Genomic DNA, 24240 nt, shown 5'->3' on the forward strand with positions numbered 1-24240 from the left:
AAAATGGAGAGGAGAGAGTAAGAGGTTTTCAAGAGGTAGAATCGGTCAGATCTCGGTCAGCAGGTGTGAGGGCTGGGCACCTGGCTGGGGCCCAGCACAAGAAGCAGGTTGGGGGTGGGGGTCAGGGGGCAGGATTTTAGTTCTGGACTCCAGTCTCACAGGCCCCAGAGTCTCCGAGTGCAGATGCCTGGCAGGCCCTTTGCTACGTGGGTCTGATCTCAGGAGAGACCTAGGCTGGTGACAGAGTGAGGTGGCATCGGTGTGTGGCTGCCACTTGAAGCCGCAGAAAAGATGAGGCAGGCCAGAGAAGGCTCGTACAACAGGAGAGAAGCACTAATTATCTAGCAGCTCTGCCCCGGGCTCACACCGCCACAAAGAAGAGCAGACAAGAAGATAGGGAGGGGTAACATCAGATTCTTTCTGTACTTGTAATGATATGCTTCCGTCCCACCATCAATGTACATCTCGCCATGAAGAAAAATGATATGGGTCAATTTCCTTTCTACTAAACATTCCTGGAAGAGAAGAGAAGAGAAAGTGCCCTTTTCAGGCTCTGGTCACAATCCACAGAAGGCTTTGGACAAACCACACCAACCTAATCAGCCCAGAAGAGGCTAATGTAAGCCAGCCAAGAAGGGAATCAAGATGAGTCGCCCACAGACAGAGTGACTCCTGGGGCAGGCGTGACACACATCCAGCAGCCTCTGCACCCTCCCAGGGCAGCTTCTAGAGAGAGTTCCTGTTCCTTTAGAGAAAAAAATGAGAGAATCACAAATCTGATTCCAGGCAACAATAAAATGGCAATTTTCAGAAACCACAACTAGTAAGCAGAACATGAAGATGTGGAACTAGGCCAAAGCCTTGGGATAGAAACCATTTAGAATTACAGGGGCATCACTTGATTTTCATTAACATTTACGCTTTGGTGTGTTACAAGAGGTCACTGCTGTCTAGAGAACCTCTGGAAGGTAATTTTCCACAAGTCCTCCAGGCTGCTGCTCTGTTCTGGCATATCCTGAGATGCACACACAATCGTTGTACTTAAGAAACGTTACTGGACAAGAACTGCTCTTTTCCACTCCCCAGGTTACGCTTTCATTTCCAAAACCACAGAAAAGCGCAACTCCACTGACTCTCCAAGCTAAAGCTGAAAAGGACCCGAGAGATCATCCCACCCAAGTCTTCATTCTAGCAGTGAGGAAGCTAGAACCCAAAGGAGTAAAGCCCCTGGCATAAGGTCACACAGCGAGCCAGTGGGCAGCCAGAACTAAATACTGGTCTCTCAAAACCTCTGTCCCATGCTGCCAAAACTACACGCTGCCTTTCAAACACTTTACCAAAAATATGAAAAGAAGGGCGCCTGGGTGGCTCAGTCGGTTAAGCGGCTGCCTTCGGCTCAGGTCATGATCCCAGGGTCCTGGGATCAAATCCCACATCGGGCTCCCTGCTCCACGGGAAGCCTGCTCTCCCTCTCCCACTCCTGCTGCTTGTGTTCCTGCTCTCGCTATCTCTGTCTCTGTCAAATAAATAAATAAAATCTTTAAAAAAAATTAAAAAAAAAATATGAAAAGGAGTAGGACTAGCTAACCCCAGTGAATGCCCCCAATACACACTGGGCACTGTTCTAGGTGCTGGGGTGGGGGGAGGGGCCCACGTGCGCATAAATAAACTCATCAATCCTCACCGCAGCCCCGACATAGAAGCTGTTATAAACCACTCTGACTGAGGAGGAGGCTAAGACAGAGACAGGTTCTGTAACTTGCCCCAAATCATAAAGCTGACAGAGAAGGCTGGGGATTCAAACCCGAGAAGAGTCTAACCCCAGAGCCCGGCTAGTAATGAGCACCCAATTGACAAAGTGGGTAGAATCCAAATGTTTCTTTTTATACCAGCCTTTGTGTGCAAGCATTTTCCTAAAGAAACAACACAAGAAATCCCTGACTAGGCCACAAGAGTTTTCCCACCAGGTTAAGAGGCCTACAGACCAACCCGAACGCTGAGCTCTGGGAGCACAGCCTTACAGAGTGCCCACGTGAGAAGGCTCCTCCCCTCTTTGTACAAATGGGCTGCCCTGAGCAATATACCACCCTTCTTGACCCATTCTCTGCAGTCCCCTCACTCCCTGTGGTTTCTCCCCAGGACCCTCACCCTGCCTTTGCTGCTTCTCAACTCCCACATGCCATCCTACCCTGTCCAAAACCCAGGGCTCCACACCAAGAGGTCAGCTACCCTCCTCCCAATCCCTTACCCAAGCTCCAGGTTCTATGAGGAAAGATCCCCCTCCCACTAGATCATATTAACGTGTGAACTATCGCCATCTACACTCAGGCTTCCACAGGGCAGAAAGGTGCTGACTACCTAAAAGAATCTCTGATTCGTAGAATTTCAGAAGAATATATCAAAATCAAGTCTGGGAAGCTGTGCAATAGAGCAGAAATCACTGAAAGATAGGCCAGCGCTGCCTGGAAGTCTGTCCTCATCACTGTTTGTTAAGCTAACCCCAACTCTGTGCCAGGAAAGTGCTCACTTATATTACCTCATTTAGCCTCATGAGATCTTTCCAAAGTGGGTACAGTGATCATCCCCATTTTAGTGAAGAAAAAACAGGCCCAGAGAGGTGAGCCTCACAGCTGTCAGACAGCAAAGCCAGGATGTAAACTGGAGCGGTCCAGCCCTGGAGCCCATGCTCTTAACTGCTGAGCAATACAGTCGCTCCGTAAATAAATACACACATCCACTGTTACCATGCCTGGGAATTACAACTACCATTTATAGGACACGCACTGTATGTGAGGTATCTTAAGGCATTTTATGTGCATTGCTTCATGGTACCTTCAATACTAGGATACAAATACTAGTGCTATCCCCATTTCACAGAGGAGGAAACTGAGGTCTTAAAAGTTTCTTTCTCACCTGCTTAAGGCACAAAGTGCAGCCTAACTGCAGAACTTACATGGAAGCCCAAGCATTTCTCGTTATCCTTTTACTTCTGATTCCAACAGTTACCTAAAAATCCAGGAGATTGGTTTTGTTTTGTTGTCTTTTTCTGTTTGTGTTATTCTTTGTTCTTTTCATAATGGCTCCCACAGTATCAAGGTTTGGGGGTGGAGAGGGAGGAGAAGGGTATAGGGTTCAAGGCTAACCAGGGAAGAAACCCCCTAGAGTCAAACTCGCCGCGGAAGAAGCCCGTTCTGAATGACCAGGGGCTATGAAGGTTAGATGTTGGTGCAAGAACAGCCCTAAGAATGGCACCTTTGCAAAAATAAGGACCATCCCAAACCGGGCCTGGTCCTAGGTCATGATGACTAAGGTTTGGGGGGGGGGGGGGCGGCATTTAAGTGATCGTCTCTCCTCACTATTTGCTTAATGAATCTGTAGTTCCCAAATGTGTAACAGAGAGAGGAACAAGGCAGGGGTAGGCCTGGTGGGAAGGAAAACGCTAGGAACAGAAATCGGGGATTGACAATACAAAGAGGAATAACCCCTGAGAGGCTGATAGGGTTGACTCTCCACTTTCCGGTTTTCTCAGTACTGCCAAAACGACAGCTGCCACACAGCACCTGACACCAGATGCCGTAGCTCAAATTAGCCTGACTCAGTTGACTCCAGAAGGCTTCTATCAAGTCCCATCCCCTCCTAAGCACCAGCTGTCAACCCGGCTCTCTTAGAAAGGGCACATGGGTGACAAGTGTCGTAGATAAAACTGCTAACCTCAGCCCTCAAGAAGCTTATCATCCGTTCACCAACTGACTTCACCTGTCCTTCCAAATTACCCTTCTGGAATCCAGACCTGGCCTCCATCACAGCATCTCAGAACTATTTCTCATCTCCAAGGAGTGCAACTGGATTTCTCAGTAATGGCCAAAAATGGAAATGTCCTTATCATACTTCACTAAAAACACAAGCAAGCAAACCACAAAAGGGGTTGTAAATTAAAAATTCAACAGAAAAGGCTTTTATTTATTCTTCCATTCATTCAGTGATCCTAAAGGAATGCCTACTGCATACCAGGTGCCTCGCTAGGTGCTGGGGACTCCCAGCAGGGACCAAGACAGACACAGTACCTCTCCTCAGGGACGTAAAAGAGGACAGGGTCCCTAAAGGAAAAGGCTCCATTTCAAACAACCCCACCCGTGTTAGCTCCAAGACGCAGAAACACAAGGAGCACCTTCCAGGATGGATCTGAGCAAGACGAAGGTCACAGTAACTTAAGGCCATTTAAATTCTGGGAAGAACAGTTAGAGAGTTGGACTGGAGGAAATGCCTTCACACTTGCCAACTGAATGTTCTCGGAATAGAAAGCAGCTCTTTCTCTAATAAAACTGAAAAACTGAGCACGTAAAAACAAATCAGAGGCGGCGGCGGGGGCGGCGGCACCTTCCTCTGGGCCCATATCCCAGCCCCCAAAGAAAGGGAGACTTCGGGGTCTTCTCTGCTTCAGAGGTCACCCGGGCAAGGCTGCAGTCCCAGCCGGCTATTCGGGCAAATGCACAAGCAGTCTCTACCACAAACAAGTGAAAAAGTCAGAAATAAAAGTCGAAGTCAGAAATAAGAGCCTGGTGACAGGACACCAGAAACCTTCAGCAAGGGATCTTCGGAAGAAATTTCGCTTGGCCCTCAGCATACCGGAACATAAGAAGCCAGAGAATCTCAGACTGTCTCACAGCAAGGACAGCATTGATGCCAATGATTTCTGCCCTCGTCAAGAGAGCTTGTCATCCCTCTACAGAACAATTATCTATAGGTGCATAATAGTGAAAAGCTAAATTCTTCCCCCAATTCAGTGTGGAGAAAGTGCTGCTCACAGCAATTTGCCATCATTTCATTAGATTAGATTAATTTTTAAATGTGTTATCCTAAGAATTATGCCAACTACCATGTAATTAATATTCCGACTGACTTTACAAAAATTACAAAATCCCCTAAAGAAAATAATTAGTCATTAAGCATGAACGAGACTTTTTTTTTTTTTTTAAGATTTTATTTATTTATTTGACAGAGAGAGATAGCGAGAGAGGGAACACAAGCAGGGGGAGTGGGAGAGGGAGAAGCAGGCTCCTGGCTGAGCAGGGAGCCCCTTGCGGGACTCGATCCCAGGACCCTGGGATCATGACCTGAGCCGAAGGCAGACGCTTAACCGACTGAGCCACCCAGGCGCCCAATGAACGAGACTTTTCTATGGCCAATAGCACATAAAACAGAAAGTTCATCACATAATGGGTGGTATCAAAGCCTTTCCCACACTTCCTTCAATTCTTAGCCAACAGTGCGTGAAGCTGACATTGGCAAGTTACCCCAAACTTCACTTAACATATTAATGCACTTACTGGTTTAAACTCTGTGAGGGTAAAATGATGAATGATGAAAGCTTTAGCAATTAAAAAGCTCTTTTCATTTGTAGGAGAGGCAAAATAAACACATAAAATTGCTTGCTGCTTCTATAACCCCAGCTGGAAATTAGAATACTGGCTTATTTCTTGGGGCTACTTCTCCAGTTTATTAAAGAAATGTACATAAGGCATCCTCACCATTGTTTCCCTCTTTCCTTTCAAGGTTTTTATGTATTCTTGTAATCGACCTTAAATCCTTTCAAGAGTAAGGAAGGGTATAAATAAGTCATAGTCAAACAGGACATTATCTATCATAATGGAAATAAAAAACATGTTTTCCCTGCAGCCCATCTTCGAATAATTGGCAGGGGCCGCCTAGCCCCAGATCAGAGCTGTGAGCCCCTGCATGACCTCAGCAGGAAGAAATGCAGAAGGTGATTAGTGGTGTCTGCCCTGGACAAGAGCAATAGTTTGGGGACCCACGTACCACGCATTTGTCATCTCCATCTTTCAATAAACCATTACAAATTAGCAAAATGCATACAGATTCATGAATAAAAGATAACGTAGCAATTGCTTCTAGGATGAATGTGGGAGGGGAAAAATGTTTTCTATAGTTGAAAACCTTAAGCCAAAATGGATTAAAGCATCAAGTTTAGAGGAAAGAACACTGACCTAAGTCAGGAAATGCAAATTCTAGTCTAGCTGTGAAGCAGTGGGCAGGTCAGTTCACTGGGCCTTAGTCTGCTCAGCTGCAAAATAAGAGCTAAACTAAACATCTCTTAATCGTTCTCTTTGTTTCTACTGATCAAGGGTACAAGCAGCTCCCAATGAACGGGCAGCTACTGTGCAGGAGCTCACCAGGCCAGGGACGTGACTTAACCCCTCCCAACCCCCCACCCTGGAGCTTTCACACTGCTCTTACAGGAGTTACAAACTACTTTAATCTGTAGCATCTCCAGGACAAGAAGTTCCACAGAACACAGTATTTCTTTTCCTTAATACAACCTCTTTTCCACCTTGGAGCAAGGGTAAGGGTCAGTAGAAGGAACTTTTATTTTAATACGTTAACTATTAAATTTGGCAAACAATTAAACTACCTTCATTCAACCTGAAACAGTCACTTCCACTAGAAGTCCCAGTCACTCATGGTTTCTCAACTGGCCGAAGTCTTCCCTCCATTGAAAAGTCTCCATAGCTCTAGGCTATTCCAAAAACAACACTGCCCACGTGATACACCAACACAGTTTCTGTGTCCAAACACCAAAAAGCAAGACTTTCTACCAAGAGTCCAACCGGAAGTAAGTTGCACCATGCACCTACTGATCAGATCCCACCCAACCCCTACATAAACTCATGTAAGGATGATCAACAGTGTCCCTGGGAAAACAAGGAGGCTCAAACAGGACAGCCAGATAGGGCAGTGTTATCTGTATAGGGCTGGAAGAATCTCATGTCTGGCTGTGGTAATGAAATAATTTTTATCTGCCCTACATCCCCACCTTTTGGGAACTGCCTCTCCAACTCCAAGGAGCCCCACTTCCTGTGCTTCAGGTGATCTGCATCAGCCAATCAGAGAATCCCAGCCCTGGATTCAACGAACTGTTCAGTTAGATAAGGGCCACCTACCAAGCAGGGCTAAAATCCTCTTTCAGAGTCTGGCATGACATCAGGAGATCACCTGGTAAATAAGAGCCATGCAAATCTACAACTGCCAGACCATCTTTTCCACCACTTACAACATCAGGCCAACCAAGGAAAGCAGACCTACAGAGAACAAGAGAGTGACAGATCCCCATACCAACTGGGCATCCTGATCCTCAAGACCAAATTGGTTTTCTGTCAACTGCAGCCCAGAGTTCGGGGGACAACCCTTACAGGCTAAATGTTTGTATCAGAGGTTCAATCACTTCTTCCTGAATCTCAGACATAGCTTCCAGGGTTCCACTTCAAACCAAAGTATATTAAATACTACTGAGAAGCTCAAAGAAAAAAATCTGCACACCAGAAAAACTCAATGCTCATCTCTCATCCAAAATAGAGGGGGAAAAGGACCAAAGAGAAGAGGGAAAAGACAATGGATAACTGGAGGGGAAGAGCAATTCACAACCAATAACTGTGAGAACAATGGTCTCCAGAGAGGCAGCACAGTCTAATGAAAAAAGCTTCCCAAATCATTCCAAACACATATTCTAGTTCTTTATCAGCAGGGAAAAAAAAAATACACAACAATCCACAGCACCAAAACAAAATGAACTTGTCAGTAAACAAACTAACTGTTTCTAGGCTTATGAGCCTATTACCCTTATTTTTAGACTACAGTTTAGTTTTCCTACTACAGCTATCCCAGGGTCTATGCCACAGGCCTGCTTGCTGAAGGAAACCATGAATAGCAAATTCCACGGAGCACATTTAGAACAATCTCCCCCAGATGTAGTTAGAGAGTAAAGAGTAATCGAACAAACAGTACTCTCATGATGTTCTTCCAGGGAGGACAGGGGAAGACAGTACAAGCAACATAAACAGTGTGAGTGGTTGAACATTTAGACCACCAGTCCTTAACCTTCTGGGGGTCATGGACTCCTCCGAATCTGATGAAAGCTAGGAAGTCTTCCCCAAGGGAAAAAAAAATGCACATACCACAACATTTTTTCATACGATTTCAAGGGGTTCATAAAAGCTGTCTCCCTAAACACGGTCTCTAGGTTAAATACACCTGATTTAGGACTTCTAAAAAAAATTAATTACCTGAGCATCATGACTAATCCTCAAAGACTTCAAAGGACTACAAAAATAGGTCACAGAGAAATTATAAAACTTCCAACTCTGTAATCCCACCAAGAACAAAATCTGAATTTTGAATCAAGGACCAAAAAAAAGAAACAAAAACTTACCCTCACCTTCTGCATTTATGAAATGTTAAGAAAACTTGGATTTTTCTATTTCAGCTCCATTTCTGACATGTCTCCCTTACCTTGTTTGACCATTTATATGCTTGAAGGAGTTGACTATAAAGAGGAGTTTTGTCCTGCACAGGATCCAGGCTTAACAACCCACTGTTATGGAGAGGATGGTTCTCGGATGGCTTGCCTACCAAATTGCTCAGACGTTCCAGCTCACTGAAAAATAAATAGATAAAGCAAATAAACCTGAGTCCACTGAAACTCCAGGTTTTAGCCAACCACATTGGTCAAAAGCTGTTCTTCAAAGTGTCCATCAGAAGTCTCTTAAGAAGAGCTACTTTGAAAGGTTAAGATCACAGACAATCAAGAAAACCCTTAAGTCGGAGCTTATCTTATTTTATTATTTTTTTAAAAGATTTTATTTATTTTTTTGACAGAGAGAGACATAGCGAGAGAGGGAATACAAGCAGGGGGAGTGGGAGAGGGAGAAGCAGGCTTCCCGCGGAGCAGGGAGCCCGATGCGGGGCTCGATCCCAGGACCCCGGGATCATGACCTGAGCCGAAGGCAGACACCCAACAACTAGCCACCACCCAGGTGCCCCCGGAGCTTATCTTATTTTAAAACCCAGCTCTATGGTGCCATTCTAAGGGAGGAAAAAAGTTAAGAGCATGGGAACCAGTAAGACTCCTAAAGTCAGGATTTAACAACTCAAATTATTCTCGGGGTAGGGAGGGCGACTTTCTGGAATTTTGAAATGTGGTATAACATTGCTTCTCGCTAAGAGTTTTCAGACCCACATACACATCATTACATTTGGCAGAACAGCAAGTACCTGAATAGATGATGATTATTTATCACTCACATAGGGATAGACTAGTACATGGTACTTCACAGATGGTAAAACTTAACAAAACAAAGAAGAGATAAAATAAACAAATGGAATGGGAAGACACCACCGAGGGGGCTGTGTCAAACATACTTCAGTCTAGCAGGAAAACTCTAGAGAAGCTTGGGAAAGTGAGCCAACAGCAAAAGCACATTCCAGGAGCATGTTCTGTGAGGCCAGTCTCAAACTGTCAACAAAAGACTCTCTAGGAACAGCTTCTCATGCCACGCTCATTTTGGAATCTTCAGCCACCTTCTTCTTGGCACTACTGCATAAAGATTTAAAAAGGCGACAGGGTAATATAAACTTTCTAGAATGGAGGAGGGTTATGAGATCCTGAACATCACCAAAGGGAGGAAACGGAAGAGAGCAAAGAACAGCCAGTGCATCTCCTCGGGCAGGGAAAGTATTAACTGGCACTGCACCAGAGAACAGCAAGTGAATGTGGGAGTTGAGGAGGGGTGTGTGATTTCCTGGCTTTCCACCAAAAAAGAATGGCAACTACTTAGGGAAAAAAATCAAAAGAGGCACCACCCATCATTTGGTCACCACCTCCTCCTCCATTCTACCTCCTCCTTCCATCTGGTTACTAAGGAGACCAAGTTGGGGGGGTGGGGGTGGGGAATCCATCCATTCCAGAAATTACAGGATGACTATCTTAACAAATGCCTTTCCCTGCTAAGGTCAGTTCTGAGAAGTAAAAGGCAAAAATCCCGGAATTCCAACCTTCCTGAGAAGGACTGACTCTCTTAAGGAAGGGAAGACAAGTTCAGAACCTAACCAATTAAAAAGTTTCTGCTACCTGCTGGGCATTTCACAAACATCCTCTCACTTATTTCTTACACAACACTTAGAAAATAGAAGTAAAGAAAGTGACTTGTAAGAAGGAGAAAGAAATATACAATCCTTAACCCTAAAGGACCGCAAATTAATATGGGGGGGGGGCGCTAAACATAAGTGATTAAGATGGTTAAGCCTGAGATTAGGTCTCTCTAGAGGAAGAAACTGAACAGGAGCAGAGTGGGAGTGAAGTTCTGATCAGGTGGTTTGGGGGGGGGTGCAGGGAAGAGGGAAAGATCAAGTCCTGTTCTACCGTGTTTGGAGTTGGAGTAGTGTGAAACCGATGAATTTCAGGTTCAGGGGCGAGGAACTGGTGCTAAAGAGACCAAGTGCACTTGGGTTTGGGGCAGCGCTGAGCTGGTCCTGTTTGGTACTATTTGACCAGACACGGTGGGGCACAAAGGGCCTACAGGTGAGAAACCTGCCAAGCGGAGATGAGAAGTGGAAGCTCACGGGAAGAGCACGTCTCCTCGTCAGGAATGGAACGACCACACAGGAGGTTCAGGGCGGCGGGAGACAACCAGGACTAGGAGGCCAAGAGAAGGGAGACGAGAAAGCGGGGGTGGGAGACGAGGTGTCCCTGAGGAACAGGCATGGGCTTGGAGGGGAGGGAAAGAGAGCAAGCGAGCAAGGAACTGAAAGCAGCCCCTGGCTAGGAAGACTCGCGCGGGGTCGGGACAGGGTGGGCGCCGGACGGGTCCCCGACGGCGGCCCCCTCAGCCGGTACCTACTTGAGGTCCCGGTTGACCGAATGCAAGTTGTCCTGGAAGTGCGCAATGAAGGCCTTCTCCCGGCCCTCCAGCGTCTCCTTGTTCCGCATGCCATCCTTCAGGCAGTCGAACACCCTGCTCACGCTGGAGCGCAGCGCCTGGATGGCACTGATGGCCTGAGCAAAGGCCTCCAGGTTCACTCCGACACTTAGCACGTCCGCCATGTTGCCGCCGCCACAGCGGGTTCTCCAGAGCCGCCTTCGCTGGCTAAAGGCCGCGCTCACTGATGACGCAGGGCCCCGAAGGCCTCTGGGAAATGTAGTTCTCGCGGGGCCGGGCTGCCCAGGGGGTCAGTGCCCACGCTGTCCGAAAGAGGGTTTCCATTGAACTAAACGAATGAGCGGGCGGGAAAGCAATCTCCTAGATTTGGGGAAGTCAGGCTGCACTCTCGGTTTTCTTAATGGTGACAAAGAACTACAGAAAGTTCCCGCGTTTCCCCAACCTGGAGTGAGATCTTGGAAATACTAGGGAGAAGAATTACTCAGAGCAGAAAAGTGTCCGTGGAGCAAAGGATTGGATAAAGTGAGTCCATATTGTTTAGTAAATGAGAGGGAAGGAAAAATTCTTCCCTACAGTAGAATGCCAACTGATAGAAGTAGAAGAAATGATAGGGGGAAATTACCATTTGGCAACCATTAGAATAATAATTGATTCAGGTAGGAATCAAGGAATGCTAAAACTGGTGGGTGAAGGTGTGAGGAGTAACTGGATATTTGCATAGTCTCCACGTATCATCCCACAAGACACTTATTAATTAAGAAGGGAAAAATAATGATCCAGCAACTTCACGTCTGGTTATATACTCAAAAGAAGGGAAAGCAGGGACTGGAACACATACTTGCGCCCTCAAGTTCATAGCAGCATTATTCACAATAGCCAAAAGGCTGAAGCAACCCATGTCCATCGTGGGATAAATTCATAAGCAACGTGTGGTATATAAATACAAGGGAATATCTGTTCAGCATTCAAAAGGAAGGAAATTCTGGCACCTGTTACAACATGGTGAACCTTGAGGACATGATGCTAAGTGAAATAGGCAGTCAGAAAAAGACAAATACTGTAGATTCCACTTATGAGATACCTAGAATAGGCAAACCCATAGAGACAGAGAGTAGAATGGTTGGTGCCAGGGGCTGGGAGAAGGGGAGAATGAGGAGTTAGTGTTCAATCAGCAGAGAGTTTCAGTTCAAGAAGATGAAAAAGTTCAGTGGATGGTGGTGATGCATAGCACTGTGCATAACACTGAATGCACTTAATGCTGCAGGACTGGACACTTAAAAATGGTTAAATGGTAAGTTTTATGTTGTGTATATTTTACCATAATTCCTGTTTTTTAATTCAGTAATGTAAAAGAAGGGTCATATTGACTTTGCCACGGAGCAACCTGGCAGACACCACCCCAACAAGAGACCAAGGTTGACATTACTGCTGTAGGACAAACCATCTCCCAACACAAAGCAGAGAGAAAAGTGCAACATGACTTCTGTGATATTCCTGCCAAAAAGGCAAAACGAGAATCTGATCAGGACATCGGACAAACGCAAAGACAGTTGACAAAATGACCGACCTATACTTTTCCGCAAAACATCCATGTCATGGAAGATGAAGAAGCATGTGATCTGGGACTCTTTGCTCACATCGTGGAGACAATTGGTGAGATCTGAATAAGGCCTACGGATTAGTTCATAGTATTTTATTGGTGATGATTTCATGATTTTGATCACTCAACTGTGGTTATGAGACAGGACATCCTTGTTTGGAGGGAATATAGCTTGAAGGGATAAAAGAGCGTCATTTATGAAAGAGTGTCTCTATGAAAAAGAAAATAGTATGAAACTATTTAGAGAGAGAAGTATAGAACAAATGTGGTAACATATTAACAGTTATGAATCTGGGTGAAGGGCATACAGGAATTGTTTGTACCATTCTTGCAACTACCAAGTCTGAAATTACGTCAAGGTAAGTTGTTTTAAACAGACATCAATAAAAGGCATGGAAAGTGTAAACACGGTCTAAGTGGTAAGAAAAATTTTCAGTTCTGCCAGGCTGTGCTGACCAGCAATGTGAAATTGTGGAGTTCACCTCAAACCCACTTCCTCAATAGTTCTCCCACTCTTTCTTCTCCATGCTCACTCCTCCCTGCCCCCCACACCACCTCAATTCAAATCCTCTAGTTGTGGAGCAGTAAAGATAAACTCTGCTCAAAAACTGGACTCTGATGTTGCTCTCCATGAGTGTTTTAGACGCTATTTAGATAAATGAATAGTCCCTTGAGAAAAAAAGGGGTTTCGTTGTCTTGGGTTTACGTAATAGCTTTCATTTCCTGACATCTACACCACCTTCATAGCGTTGCCATTGGCAGTTTTTCCCACAGCAAAGGGGTAAGAGATAGGAGAAACTTCCAGCTGCAGAACTCTAAACAAGTTGCAGATCTCCCTGATCCTCAATTTTCTCATCTGTAAAATAGAACTAGTAATAACACCTATCTTTATTAAATAGCTGTGAGGTTTAATAACACCTTGAAGGCAAATCTTTTAGAAATAATGCCTGAAGAATAATAAATACTGAGAAAATCTTAGCTGTCAGGAGAATGTGCGGGCAAAGTTTCCCATGGGCCTGTGATCTGTGCTTCTATCTCCACTTGAGGACTCTGCACAGAATCAAGCAAGGATGAACAATGGGTCTATTAGGTCAAATAATCTCTAGTGGCATGACCAAGTTGCTAAGAGCTTGTCATTTAACTGTGTCCTATAATTCACTATTTCTTGGTGACCTTTTTTTTTTTTTTTTAATCTCCTTTGGAGTGTAGGGTTTTGGGTTTTGTTTTTTAAGATTTTTGGAGAAAATCCTTTTTTAGCTTCATAAAAACGAAGGAAAATATCTGTTTGTTGGCTTGTTTTGGTTTTGGCTTCACTTCTCGTTTGTTCATCCCTTCTAGGGCAAGATTAGAGAAGGCAAGCTCTATTATTGTGGTTACTCACCTTATTGGGGATCCCTGAAGGCTTAGAGAATGTGACCCTGGCTGCATACTTTGTCCCCAAGAAAAAAATGTACCGGTCTATTTCTGCCTGCACCTATATGTACCTACAAACCTGAGATTTTGCATACAATTTCCAGGGGTTCATAGCCCCCCTAAAGCCCAAACATGAACCTCTGGTTAGAATCATTCTCTAAGGCAAGCACCATGGGGGGATGGCCCACAGCTAGCCTATAACCACCCAGTCTTCAGTGTCTGGGGCACAATAGATGCTCAGTGTAAGTTTGTGGAAGCAATGAGTTAACGCGATATATTATGTTTGTCTTCTTGGATCCTCCCTCCAAATTACTTAATCTCTCTGTATACTCAGGTATCTCTCCCTCCTACTCAGCGCACCTCCCCCGCCCACCCTCTCCCTCCCCATCCCCCACACAATAAGATTTTCCTTTGTCTTACTCTCTGATTCAGTGGTTTAGATACTGATTGGAGCTATAAAATACAAATAGGCTCCACTCCCACAGTCATTAGTTTTCAGGATTTCTCTCTGGTTCCCCTCTTCTGGGAAACTCAAATTGATCAGTGGAAATGCACATTTCCCCTGAACCTAGTAAGGAGTCTTTCATCCCAGCAACAGAAAACTTTTCATGTTGGAAGGGAATGGACAGAGTTTCTCTAAGGTGCCATAAATTCTCAAGAATGTTGGCACATATATGCTTGCATCTGTGTGTGTTTGTAGGATATAAATTAGTTTAAAAGGAGTTCATTTCGAGCAATATCAGATTTTAATTATTGTGATCTTATGTTTGGGTAAAAGGCAGCACCCTGCTGCTAATATCTTCCAAAATGAACAAGCCATTAGCTTGGTGCTATCAGCTCAAGAGTATTAAAATGAGCAATCAGAATTAAAGTTGTCAGTATTTAATTAAAATATGCTGCAACTCCCATCATATTCAGAGAGCATGTGGTTTAAGCATTCAGACTGAGAAAGCACCCTCATCAATTAATAATTATTAAGGATTTACTAGATGCAGAACACTGCATTGGACGGTTCGGCAGAATGTCACCAGATAGATTTAAACCCAAATCTGCCTTGGATAAGCCAAACGTAACTAAGCCACCTCTCGTAATCAGTGTGGCATAATGCTTAAGACCTTGGGGGTTGCTCCGAGGATTAAATTGAGACAGCATACAGTTCTGGGGACATAGTAGGCATGCGAGTTAGTCATTCAACAAATACAGATATTGGATGTGCTCAACATTTTGTTAAACAGCTGGGGAGCCAGTGGTAAAACCAGGCACAGTCGAGCCATAATAAATGTCACTGAAGATATCTGAAGTGGATTATGTGTTCCTTCACCTTCACCTGAAGGCTCACTGCATCAGTGAGTTTTAAAGTGTTTAAAATCAGGTTTATTAAAATTAATCTAAAGCAAGTGTGATCAAGAAACTTCCTTTGGTCTCTTCTGAACCTAACCCCTCCCCCACACACACACACACTCCTGTTTTCCTCCTATTTTGCCTGTCGTGATTTTGACATGATGAAAATGATGACCAAAGGATCCCAAAGACAGAGGACCCTGGAGAGCAGGAAATCAGCCTAGACTGGTGTCTCTCAGGCAAATGAGTTAACCCTTCTTAACCTCAGATCTTGCATTTAGAGAACAAGGAAGTGGGATCACCTCCAGAACTAACAACTAACAATCCAGGAGCGTAAGATTAGGAGGAACATGTTAGTAATTCAAGGAGGAAAGGGAGAGGATCACTCCTTGTTAATGCTGATCACAACACACTGCACCAGGATTCCTGCACTCCGACTCATTCGTTTACCCAGCGACGCTCACCGAATAAAAGGATTAAATAAGGATCCCTATGGAACCTGTTCCTGTTCTCATGGCACTCGCTCACAGCCTAGCAAGGGAGACAGACACAAATGGAATGTGAAACAGTGAGGTTCAACTGCAAGATAAGAGACCTGGACACAGAATTTTGAAGTTCTTAGAGAAGGTGGTTACGGCATCCTTCTGCACAGGGGAAGCCTGGCTCAAGGCTTCCGAGGAGACTAGGGGCTAAGCAGGTGCGGTGAGGGGTAGAGGTAAGGTAGTGCAATGGACAGTTTGAAGGGGTGTGCTGTGATTAGATCTGTGTTTGTGAAAGTACACCCTCTAGCTATGAAGAAAATGGGGAGAAGTGTCCAGGCTTAGAGGCAGAGACACCAGAAAGGCGAGGGATACCTTCACCTGCAGAGAAGTCAACAACGGACCACACATGAGCCATATTCTTCCCATCACAGGAAGCCAGGAGGTATTTTAAATATTTTAGTAAATTATTGATTGCCCATTTGGATGCTCACTTAATCAACCACCAAGCATGTTGTTAGGGACCTCCGCTTTCTCCTGTGTTCATACGTAATTAAGTACAAAACATCTCAGGAATGGACTCTTTTACCAACACATTAGGCTAAATCAAAGTGGAACAAAAAGCAAGTTGTTTGTTCAGCCTCTCCCGCAGCCCATTTGAGGGAGGGATTGCCTTCTAATTCTATTACTGTGTTATGTGGATGGTGTGTTTTAATCAAGACTGACAATGGACCACTAGCGTCAGAAGCTACTAAGCATGTAACCCTCACACAGAACACGGGAGCAGAGGGCAGATGCCAGGCTTTCAGGTTCCCAAGGGGTGGCCAAGGCAGATGGGCAGCTACGGCAACACAGGGATCCTTGTCTGGGGGGCTCTCATTAGCACCCCCCCTACTCTTCCCAACACTCCCCTCCAGCTCCGCACCCCCTCCTCCAAACCTCAGGTCAGACAACAAAAGAAGGCACATCAGATTCCTGACAAAGAGACAGTCCATTCACCTTGACGCTGGAGTCTTAATCTTTTTCATGTGTTGCTTTATTTTACCTCATCACAAACACACGCTTTGAAATGTTGGAAACTATAGAAAAAACCTACATAAGAAAATAAGGTTATGCATAATTCCACCTCTCAACATTTTGGTTATTCACACATACGCATTATTTTGCAGAATTGGAACTCTACTGTATTGTGACCACTTTTGTTCATAGTATAGCCTACATACCTTTTCCTCTCATCAAATAGTCTTCTAAAACATTTTAATGTCTGCCAAAGATTCCATTCGATGGCTTTTCATAATTTCCTGAATTCCCTTTTGCTGACCGCCCAGTTTTTCCACCTTAAACTATATGGCTATAGACACAGTAACCGCAAATCTTTGTGTGCGAACACATTCCCTGCAGGTGATGTCTGTTCCCCGTTTGGTTGCAAATCACTTTGCCTGTTTGGAGAGAGTAGGTGTGGAGGACAGCCTCACTAGTTCTCACTGTCCTAGAAACACCAGTCCATTCTTGGAAGGCAGTGGGGGGTAGAGGTGGAAAGAGCACAAGCTTTGAAGGACAGACATGTGTGTTCCAAACCCAGCTGTCCCACTTCTGAGGGATGCCAGGGGAGAAGCGTTTGGCTGAAACTAACAATCGCAAACAACATAGAGGTAGTTTAAAGAGAGAGGGCTTCGGGTCTCACATGAGAAGTGGTCGGAGGGTACATAACATGGGGCTGCTACAATGGCTCATCAGGGACCCACACCTTTTCATCAGTCTGCCCGAGTGCCCTTAGTTCCAGACTCATTTCTGTCACTTCATGGTTGCAGGGTGGCTGGGTCCCAGCTCTGCATTTCAGGCAGGAAGAAGGAGGAAAGAGCAGAGGTGGCGCCAGCAGACTTCTGCCCACACCTCATTGGCCGGAACAATGTCACATGGCCACCTCTAACTGTGAAGGAGTCTGGGAACCTGAATTCTACCTCTTTCCCAGACTCTTTATTAGCACAGCTGTCCAACAGAGATGTAATATGAGCCACAAATGTGAGCCTCATATTTTCTAATAGTTGCATTAAAAAAGGTAAAGAGCCTCACACCTATTAGAATGACTACCATTTTATTTTTTTAAGATTTTATTTATTTATTTGAGAGAGAGAGAGAGGACAAGCAGAGGGGAGGGGCATAGGGAGAGGGAGAAGCAGACTCCCTGCTAAGCAGGAAGCCCATCTCAGGGCTCCATCCCAGGACCCTGAGATCATGACCTGAGACAAACTCAGACACTTAACAGACTGAGCCACCCAGGTGCCCCAGAATGGCTACTATTTTAAAAAGAAGGAAAGAAAATACATTTTGGTGGGGATGTGGAGAAACTGGAGTCCTGGTACCCTGATGGTGGGAAGGTAAAATGGCGCAGCCACTGTGGGAAACAGTATGATGTTGCCTCAAAAATTTAAAAATAGAAGCGCTACATTATTTAGCAATTCCACTCTTGGGTATACACTCAAAAGAATCAAAAACAGGGTCTTGAAAAGGTATTTGTACACCCATGTTCATAGCAACTTTATTCACAATAGCCGAATGGTAGAAACAACCATCAACGGGTAAATGGTTAAGCAAGTGTTGTCTATCCATACAATAGAATATTATTCAGGCTTGGGACACCTGGGTGGCTCACTCGGTTAAGCGTCTGCCTTTGGCTCAGGTCATGATCCCAGGGTCCTGGGGTCGAGTCCCACATCGGGCTCCTTGCTCAGCAGGGAGCCTGCTTCTCCCTCTACCTGCTCTTCCCCCTGCTTGTGCTCTCTCTCTCTCTCTCTGACAGATTAAAAAATAGAAGAATATTATTCAGGCTCAAAAAAGGACACTCTGATACATACTACAACATAAGTGAAACTTGAAGGCATTATGCTCAGTGAAATAAGCTAAGCCAGTCACAAAAAAGACAAATACCGTATAATTCCACTTACATGGGGTACCTACAGTCATCAAATCCAGAGTAGGCGGTAGTTGCCAGGGGCTGAAGGAAGTGGAATGAGCAATTAGTGTTTAATGGACAGAGTTTCAGTTTGGGAAGATCATAAAGTTCTGAAGATGGATGATGGTTACACAACACGGTGAATGTACTTGATAATGTCACTGAATTTGTACACTAAAAAATGACCAAGACGGTCAATTTTGTTGTGTGTATTTTGCCATAGCTGGAAGGAAAAAGGTAAAGAGAAACAGGTCAAATTAATTTTAATAATATATTTTATTTAATATATATCCAAACCATGACGCTTCAATATGAAAATTACTGAGATAATTTTCATTCTTTTTTTGCCTGCTAAACCTTTGGAACTCTTCATGTATCTTACACCTACAGTACATTTTGAATTGGACTAGGCACATTAGCTACCTTTTAGCCCAGTAGCCACATGTGGCTAGTGGCTACACTCTTGATCAGCACAGTCCTAAAATAAAGGCAGACAAGGGAGAAGCATGAGTAGGAGCTAGAGGTTGGGTCAGCCAGCCTGACCCTTGGCTGAGTCAGTTAACCTCCCTGAGCTGGGGAACGGGGCATGGACAGTGATAACGGCTAACTCCTTGTGATTGATGCAAGAATGGTATTAGATAATATGTGGAAAGCTCCCAGTCAACTATCAGACACACAATAGCTGCTCCTGTAAATAGTAGTGATTGCTATTCATGTTTCCATGGAGAATGAAGGTAACAATAAAAAAGGACATTATACAAACTGTTTCTTCAAAAGTTTGTAAGACAATAAGAGAAATTTGAATATATTTTGTGGGTTTTTTTTTTAAGATGTATTTATTTTAGAGAGAGAGAGAGCGCAATCCCAAGAATGGGGGGAGGGGCAGAGGAAGAAGAGAAGCAGACTCTCGGGGCGGGGCTCAATCTCACAACCCTGAGATCAGGACCTGAGTCAAAATCAAGAGTTGGACACCCAACAGACTGAACCACCCAGGCGCCTCTATTTTGTGTGGGTTTTTTTTTTTAAGAGTCATCTTTAAGAGGTACATATTTATGGATAAAATAATGTGATATGTGAGCTTTGCTTCAAAATAATATGGGGGCACAGAGACAGATGGGGAATGGATGAAAGAAGACTGGCAGTCAGGGGTACCTGGGTGGCTGGGTCGGTTGAATGTCCAACTCAATTTCAGATGGGGTCATGATCTCGGGATCATGAGATCGAGCCCCACATCAGGCTCCGCTCTGGGCACAGAGTCTGCTTGGGATTCTCTCTCTCCCTCTCCCTCTGCCCCTCCCCACAACCTCAATAAGTAAATAAATAAAATCTTTTTTTTAAAAAAAAGAAGATAATTGTTGAAACTGGTGATGAGTTTGTAGGTTTCATTGTATTGCTTGATGTTCTCCATCGTGAAATTTGTTTTGTTTTGTTTTTTTAAGGGTATTATGTGGGTATTGAATATGCCTTAAGTTTTTCAGATTCTAGGCTTTTTTTTTTTTTTTTAAGAATTTATTGGTTCTGGTGACAGCCTGGCTGAAATAAATAGTCCAAGTGGCTTTTTGAGCACACTGTCCACTGTGATAGTCATTGCTGGAAAGGAAGAAGGTAACGTGGTATTGCCAACAGTCACTTTATTCTCCTGCATAATTTCCCCAAGAAAGGGACTTCTGTTTTATCTCCACCCAAAAGGTGATGTCTTGAGTCATCAGCACTGGAGGGGGTGGGGGGCTAGGGGGAGGTTTGAAGGCTGTCAACATGGTAATTGACTGTATTCCGCTGCTCGGTTTGCAGGTGGGTTTTTGTTTTGTTTTGTTTTGTTTTGTTTTCCACACTGGATTGAATATGTAAGAGCTATATGCTAATCACTTTTAGTAAGTGTTCAATTACTGAAAGGTGAGGACCTCTTTTTTTTGTATTAAAATAACAGCTTCATAGTCACATAATTCACATACCTTAATATTCACCTTTTAAAAAACTGTTTTTAATATATCCACAAAGTGGTGCAACCATCACCACTATCTAATTCCAGAATATTTTCCACTCCCCTCAGTCCCTGGAGACCACTAATGACTCTCTGTCTCTATGGGTTTGCCGAGCCTGCAAATCTCATATGAATGGAATCATATGATAAGTGGTCTTTTGTGTCTGGCTTCTTTCACTGAGCATAATGTTTTCAAGGCTCATCCATGTTATAGCATGGATTAGTACTTCATTTCTCTTTATAGCCAAAGAGAATGGATATACCCCATTTTGTTCATCCATTCAACAGTTGATGGACATTTGGGTAGCTTTCACTTTTTTGGTTACTATGAATAATGCTGCTATAAATATATGTGTACAAGTTACTACGTGGACATATGTTTTCAATTCTCTTGGTTATTTATCTAGGAGTGGAATTGCTGGGTCATGTGGTAACTTTAAATTTTTGAGAAATTGCCAAAGTTTTCCACAGTGGCTACGCCATTTCATATCCCCACCAGCAATGTATGAGAGTCATGCTTTGTCCACATCCTCACCAATGCTTTTTATTGTCTGTTTTTTGGATTATAGCCATCCTAGTGTGAACTGGACTCCCGTGGTTTTGACTAGCATTTCCCTTATGACTAAAGATGTTGAGCATTTTTTCTTGTGCCTATTCATTTGAATATCTTCTTTGGACAAATGTCTATTCAATTCTTTGTTCATTTTTAAGTTGGGTCATTTGTCTTTTTATTGTTAAGTTGTAAGAGGACTTTTTAAATAAATTCTAAATGATACCTAACATTATAGTGAATGTAACTGAGCAAACAGTAAAAGTTCTTTGAGATATTCATCATACTATGCCTCACCCAAACTGCTAACCAGCACCCCAAATTGTTCTGGATATGACAGGTTTTCATCACAAATAGCTACCATAAGCCAAAGTATCTCCAAAACCTTTCTATTAAAGAGAACAGAGGGAGGAGGAGGACGTCATTCCTTTTTATACCTATATTTTCTGAGCACCTGCTGGCATCTGGCTGAGTGATTGCTCTCCGGGAACTGCTCCTAACAAGAGAGATAAGAACGCAAGTCAACTAAACCTCAAACTGCTATAAGATCAAGGCCATCTGAAAGATAAACACTGAGTTTGAAAAGAACTTATAGAAGGGAGAGTCACTTTATCTGGGAGTCAGAAAGGGCTCATGAAGGATGTAGCATTAAAGTTAAACCAGTCATTCTCAAGTCTGTCTGAAGGATATTCTGAGACTGATATCCACCAATTGATCCTCAAACATTTATCCAATAAATATTGATGAATTGAACATGCTCAAGGGATTCACCAGGGTCCATAGCTAAAGTCCCTGCCTTGCAGAGCCTACATTCTAGGGAAGAGAGGCAGGTGATAAAAAGAATAGCTTTATCTCGAGCATGTCATGTAGTGAGAACAGTTAAGAAGGAAAATACAGCAGGAGGAATGAACAGAGTGATAGGGAGGTGACCATTCCGATAAATCGGTCTGATAAGGAGATCTTTGGGTGGTGACCTGTGTGAACTCAGGGACTAGCTGGGAGGCTATCCACAGGTAGAACCTTCTCACAGAAGAGAAGGGAAAGGAGAAGTCATGGGAGGTGCAAACATCTACTGTAGAACAAAACAGCCCTTGGGCCACACATTGATGATGTGCCAAATCATTTCATCAAGTCTTTGTTGGAGTCACCTTACATTAATTCTGACAAGTTTGTTGGCATTTTTTTTTTCTCATAGTAAAAGAGAGGGAACAGGAAGGACCTGAGGGGTCTTTTGACTGGGTAATGTGGTCATTAGGCCTTTCCCTTTGAGAACCTCTGTGCCAATCAGAATCTAGTCTTCAGGACAGTCCACACCACTGAAGAGAAGATACATACACAGAGGTTCTGGAGGGAATAGAGGGTTTGGGTTTCAAACAAAATAGACAAAATACCTGGCTTCGCAGAGGTTGGAGACATCTCCTTTGTCCTCTCCACCATGGACAGTTTCCCAAAATATTACCATCTTTACCGGAGAGAGAACCTGCTTAAGTCGTCACATTCTTTCCTTAGAAGAGCCGGGCATGCTTAGCTTGGAGCAGAGAAGATGGAGGGCAGGAGGAAGGTCATGATGGTGACCTTCAAATCACCTTCGTGTCAACCATAGGGAAGACTCCTTCTGTGGCATCTGGTGGCAATTACGAGAACCACTCGTGAGGAAGCTGTGGGAAGGTTTCACCGTAATATTGCAAAAGGACGTCCTACAATGGAAAAGGCAGTGAGTTCCATGACTAACGGTATCCAGATAGAAAGTAAACGGATATTTATCTGAGATTCCGCGCAGGGGATTCTGGCATCAGTTGGTAGGTTGGAGCAGAACCCACCCCCCTTGGAGCTAAAATTCTATAATCAATTGCACTCTCTTCTAGGTGAAAATCAAGACCATTCATAAACGAGAAGCCTGTGGAACAATGTGAAGGTCACATACAGTGTGCCCTGAGTCTTCTTCCTCCAGTTGCATGCTGTTAAGGGGGCTTTAATTAAGCTTTCCCCTCCGGGCACAACCAGCCTGTTTGTGGTGAGTACAATATGCCGTCCCAGAATATGTCAAACTTCATTTGCAAAATATCAGACTGCTGTTTTTTTCCCAGAGCCAATCTGCAGAGTAATACGTTCAATAACTTTTGCTCTTTTTGCTCTCAAAGATAGGTCTCTTTTTGGAGCCCATAGCGCAATAAATGCGGAATCTGGTGCAAATTCCAATGGAAAGAAAAGACATTGTTATTTAAAGGCCAAATAACGGCTTAAAATTAGAGTTGCGAAGGATTGAGAAACAGCAGACTGCCCAGATGGCATGCAGATAATTCACTTTGCACTCAGTCCGTTCACTCGCTAAAAAAAATACTTTTGACTCTGTTTCTCCTCAGATTGAAAGTTGGTGCCTGCTTTAAACATATGTGCTTCTCTCTTTAAATTTAGCTCTGAGTCATGTTGTATTACATTAGGAATTCAGCAAGCAGGCACTTGGAAAATGTACATCAATGCGTTTATTTTTAAATTATATAAAAATAAAAATATATATGTTTAAATATATTAGGCTGTATTTTTGCCCAATTTCAAAATGGTTGTTCTCAAGAACAGATTAGATAAAACAATAATAACGATGACACTGTAATTCTGGAGTGCTGCCCATTCCCGAGGATCCCAGAGCAACCTGAAAAATCCTGGAGCGCCTCGCCCCCGGCCCAGCCAAGCGCGGGATGTGGGATTCGTCGCTGAAAACCTCCGCTTCCACAGGGGACCAGGCAGCTCCCTTCACAGCTGCAGGCCCACCTGATTAAGATGCTTTGTCCTCCGTAGGGACGACAGTCAGAGGAGGAGAGCCTGGAGGGACAGTTTTATCTTCAGCGTCTGAGCTTATGGGCTTTAGGGCCCAGACACCTAGAGCTGGGCTCAAAACCTGTCCCTGCCCCTTCTAATCCATGCATCTTTGGAAAAGCGACAGGGCCTCCTCTGTGCCTCAGTTTCCTTACCTGTGAAACGGATACTAGTTCCCATTTCACAGGATGGTTGTGAGGATGACTGAGATCATTCATCTGAGACACCTAGTCATTCACGCAGCGCATGTTTATTAACATCCACAGGACAAAGTGCCAAATAAAATGAAGAGATCCACAATCCAAGCCCTCGTGACATGTACCGTCTAGTGCGTAGAGTGACAACAAAGGAATAATCACAACCTCTGCTATTTGATCAG

General features: G+C 44.1%; 1 protein-coding gene across 5 annotated transcripts in view; it reads right to left on the bottom strand.

The window, feature by feature from the left end:
* MED27 (mediator complex subunit 27) overlaps positions 1-10935 on the bottom strand; it is a 183648-nt gene extending 172713 nt beyond the window's left edge. For 2 of the 5 annotated variants that reach the window (XM_081803833.1, XM_081803828.1), the window contains exons 1-2: positions 10692-10933; positions 8305-8449 (exon numbers count right to left, since the gene is read on the bottom strand). In XM_081803833.1, coding sequence (XP_081659959.1) covers positions 8305-8449; positions 10692-10894 — 348 coding nt within the window. In that variant the 5' untranslated portion in view covers positions 10895-10933. Of the gene's footprint in view, positions 1-8304; positions 8450-10691 lie in introns of all 5 variants that reach the window. The other 3 variants (XM_081803832.1, XM_081803831.1, XM_081803829.1) reach the window with 3 other exon arrangements.
* Positions 10936-24240: the final 13305 nt, after the last annotated feature.

This window comes from Leptonychotes weddellii, chromosome 14 (genome assembly GCF_054177405.1).
Source record: "Leptonychotes weddellii isolate Sample4059 chromosome 14, ASM5417740v2, whole genome shotgun sequence".
In the NCBI taxonomy this organism is placed as follows: domain Eukaryota; kingdom Metazoa; phylum Chordata; class Mammalia; order Carnivora; family Phocidae; genus Leptonychotes; species Leptonychotes weddellii.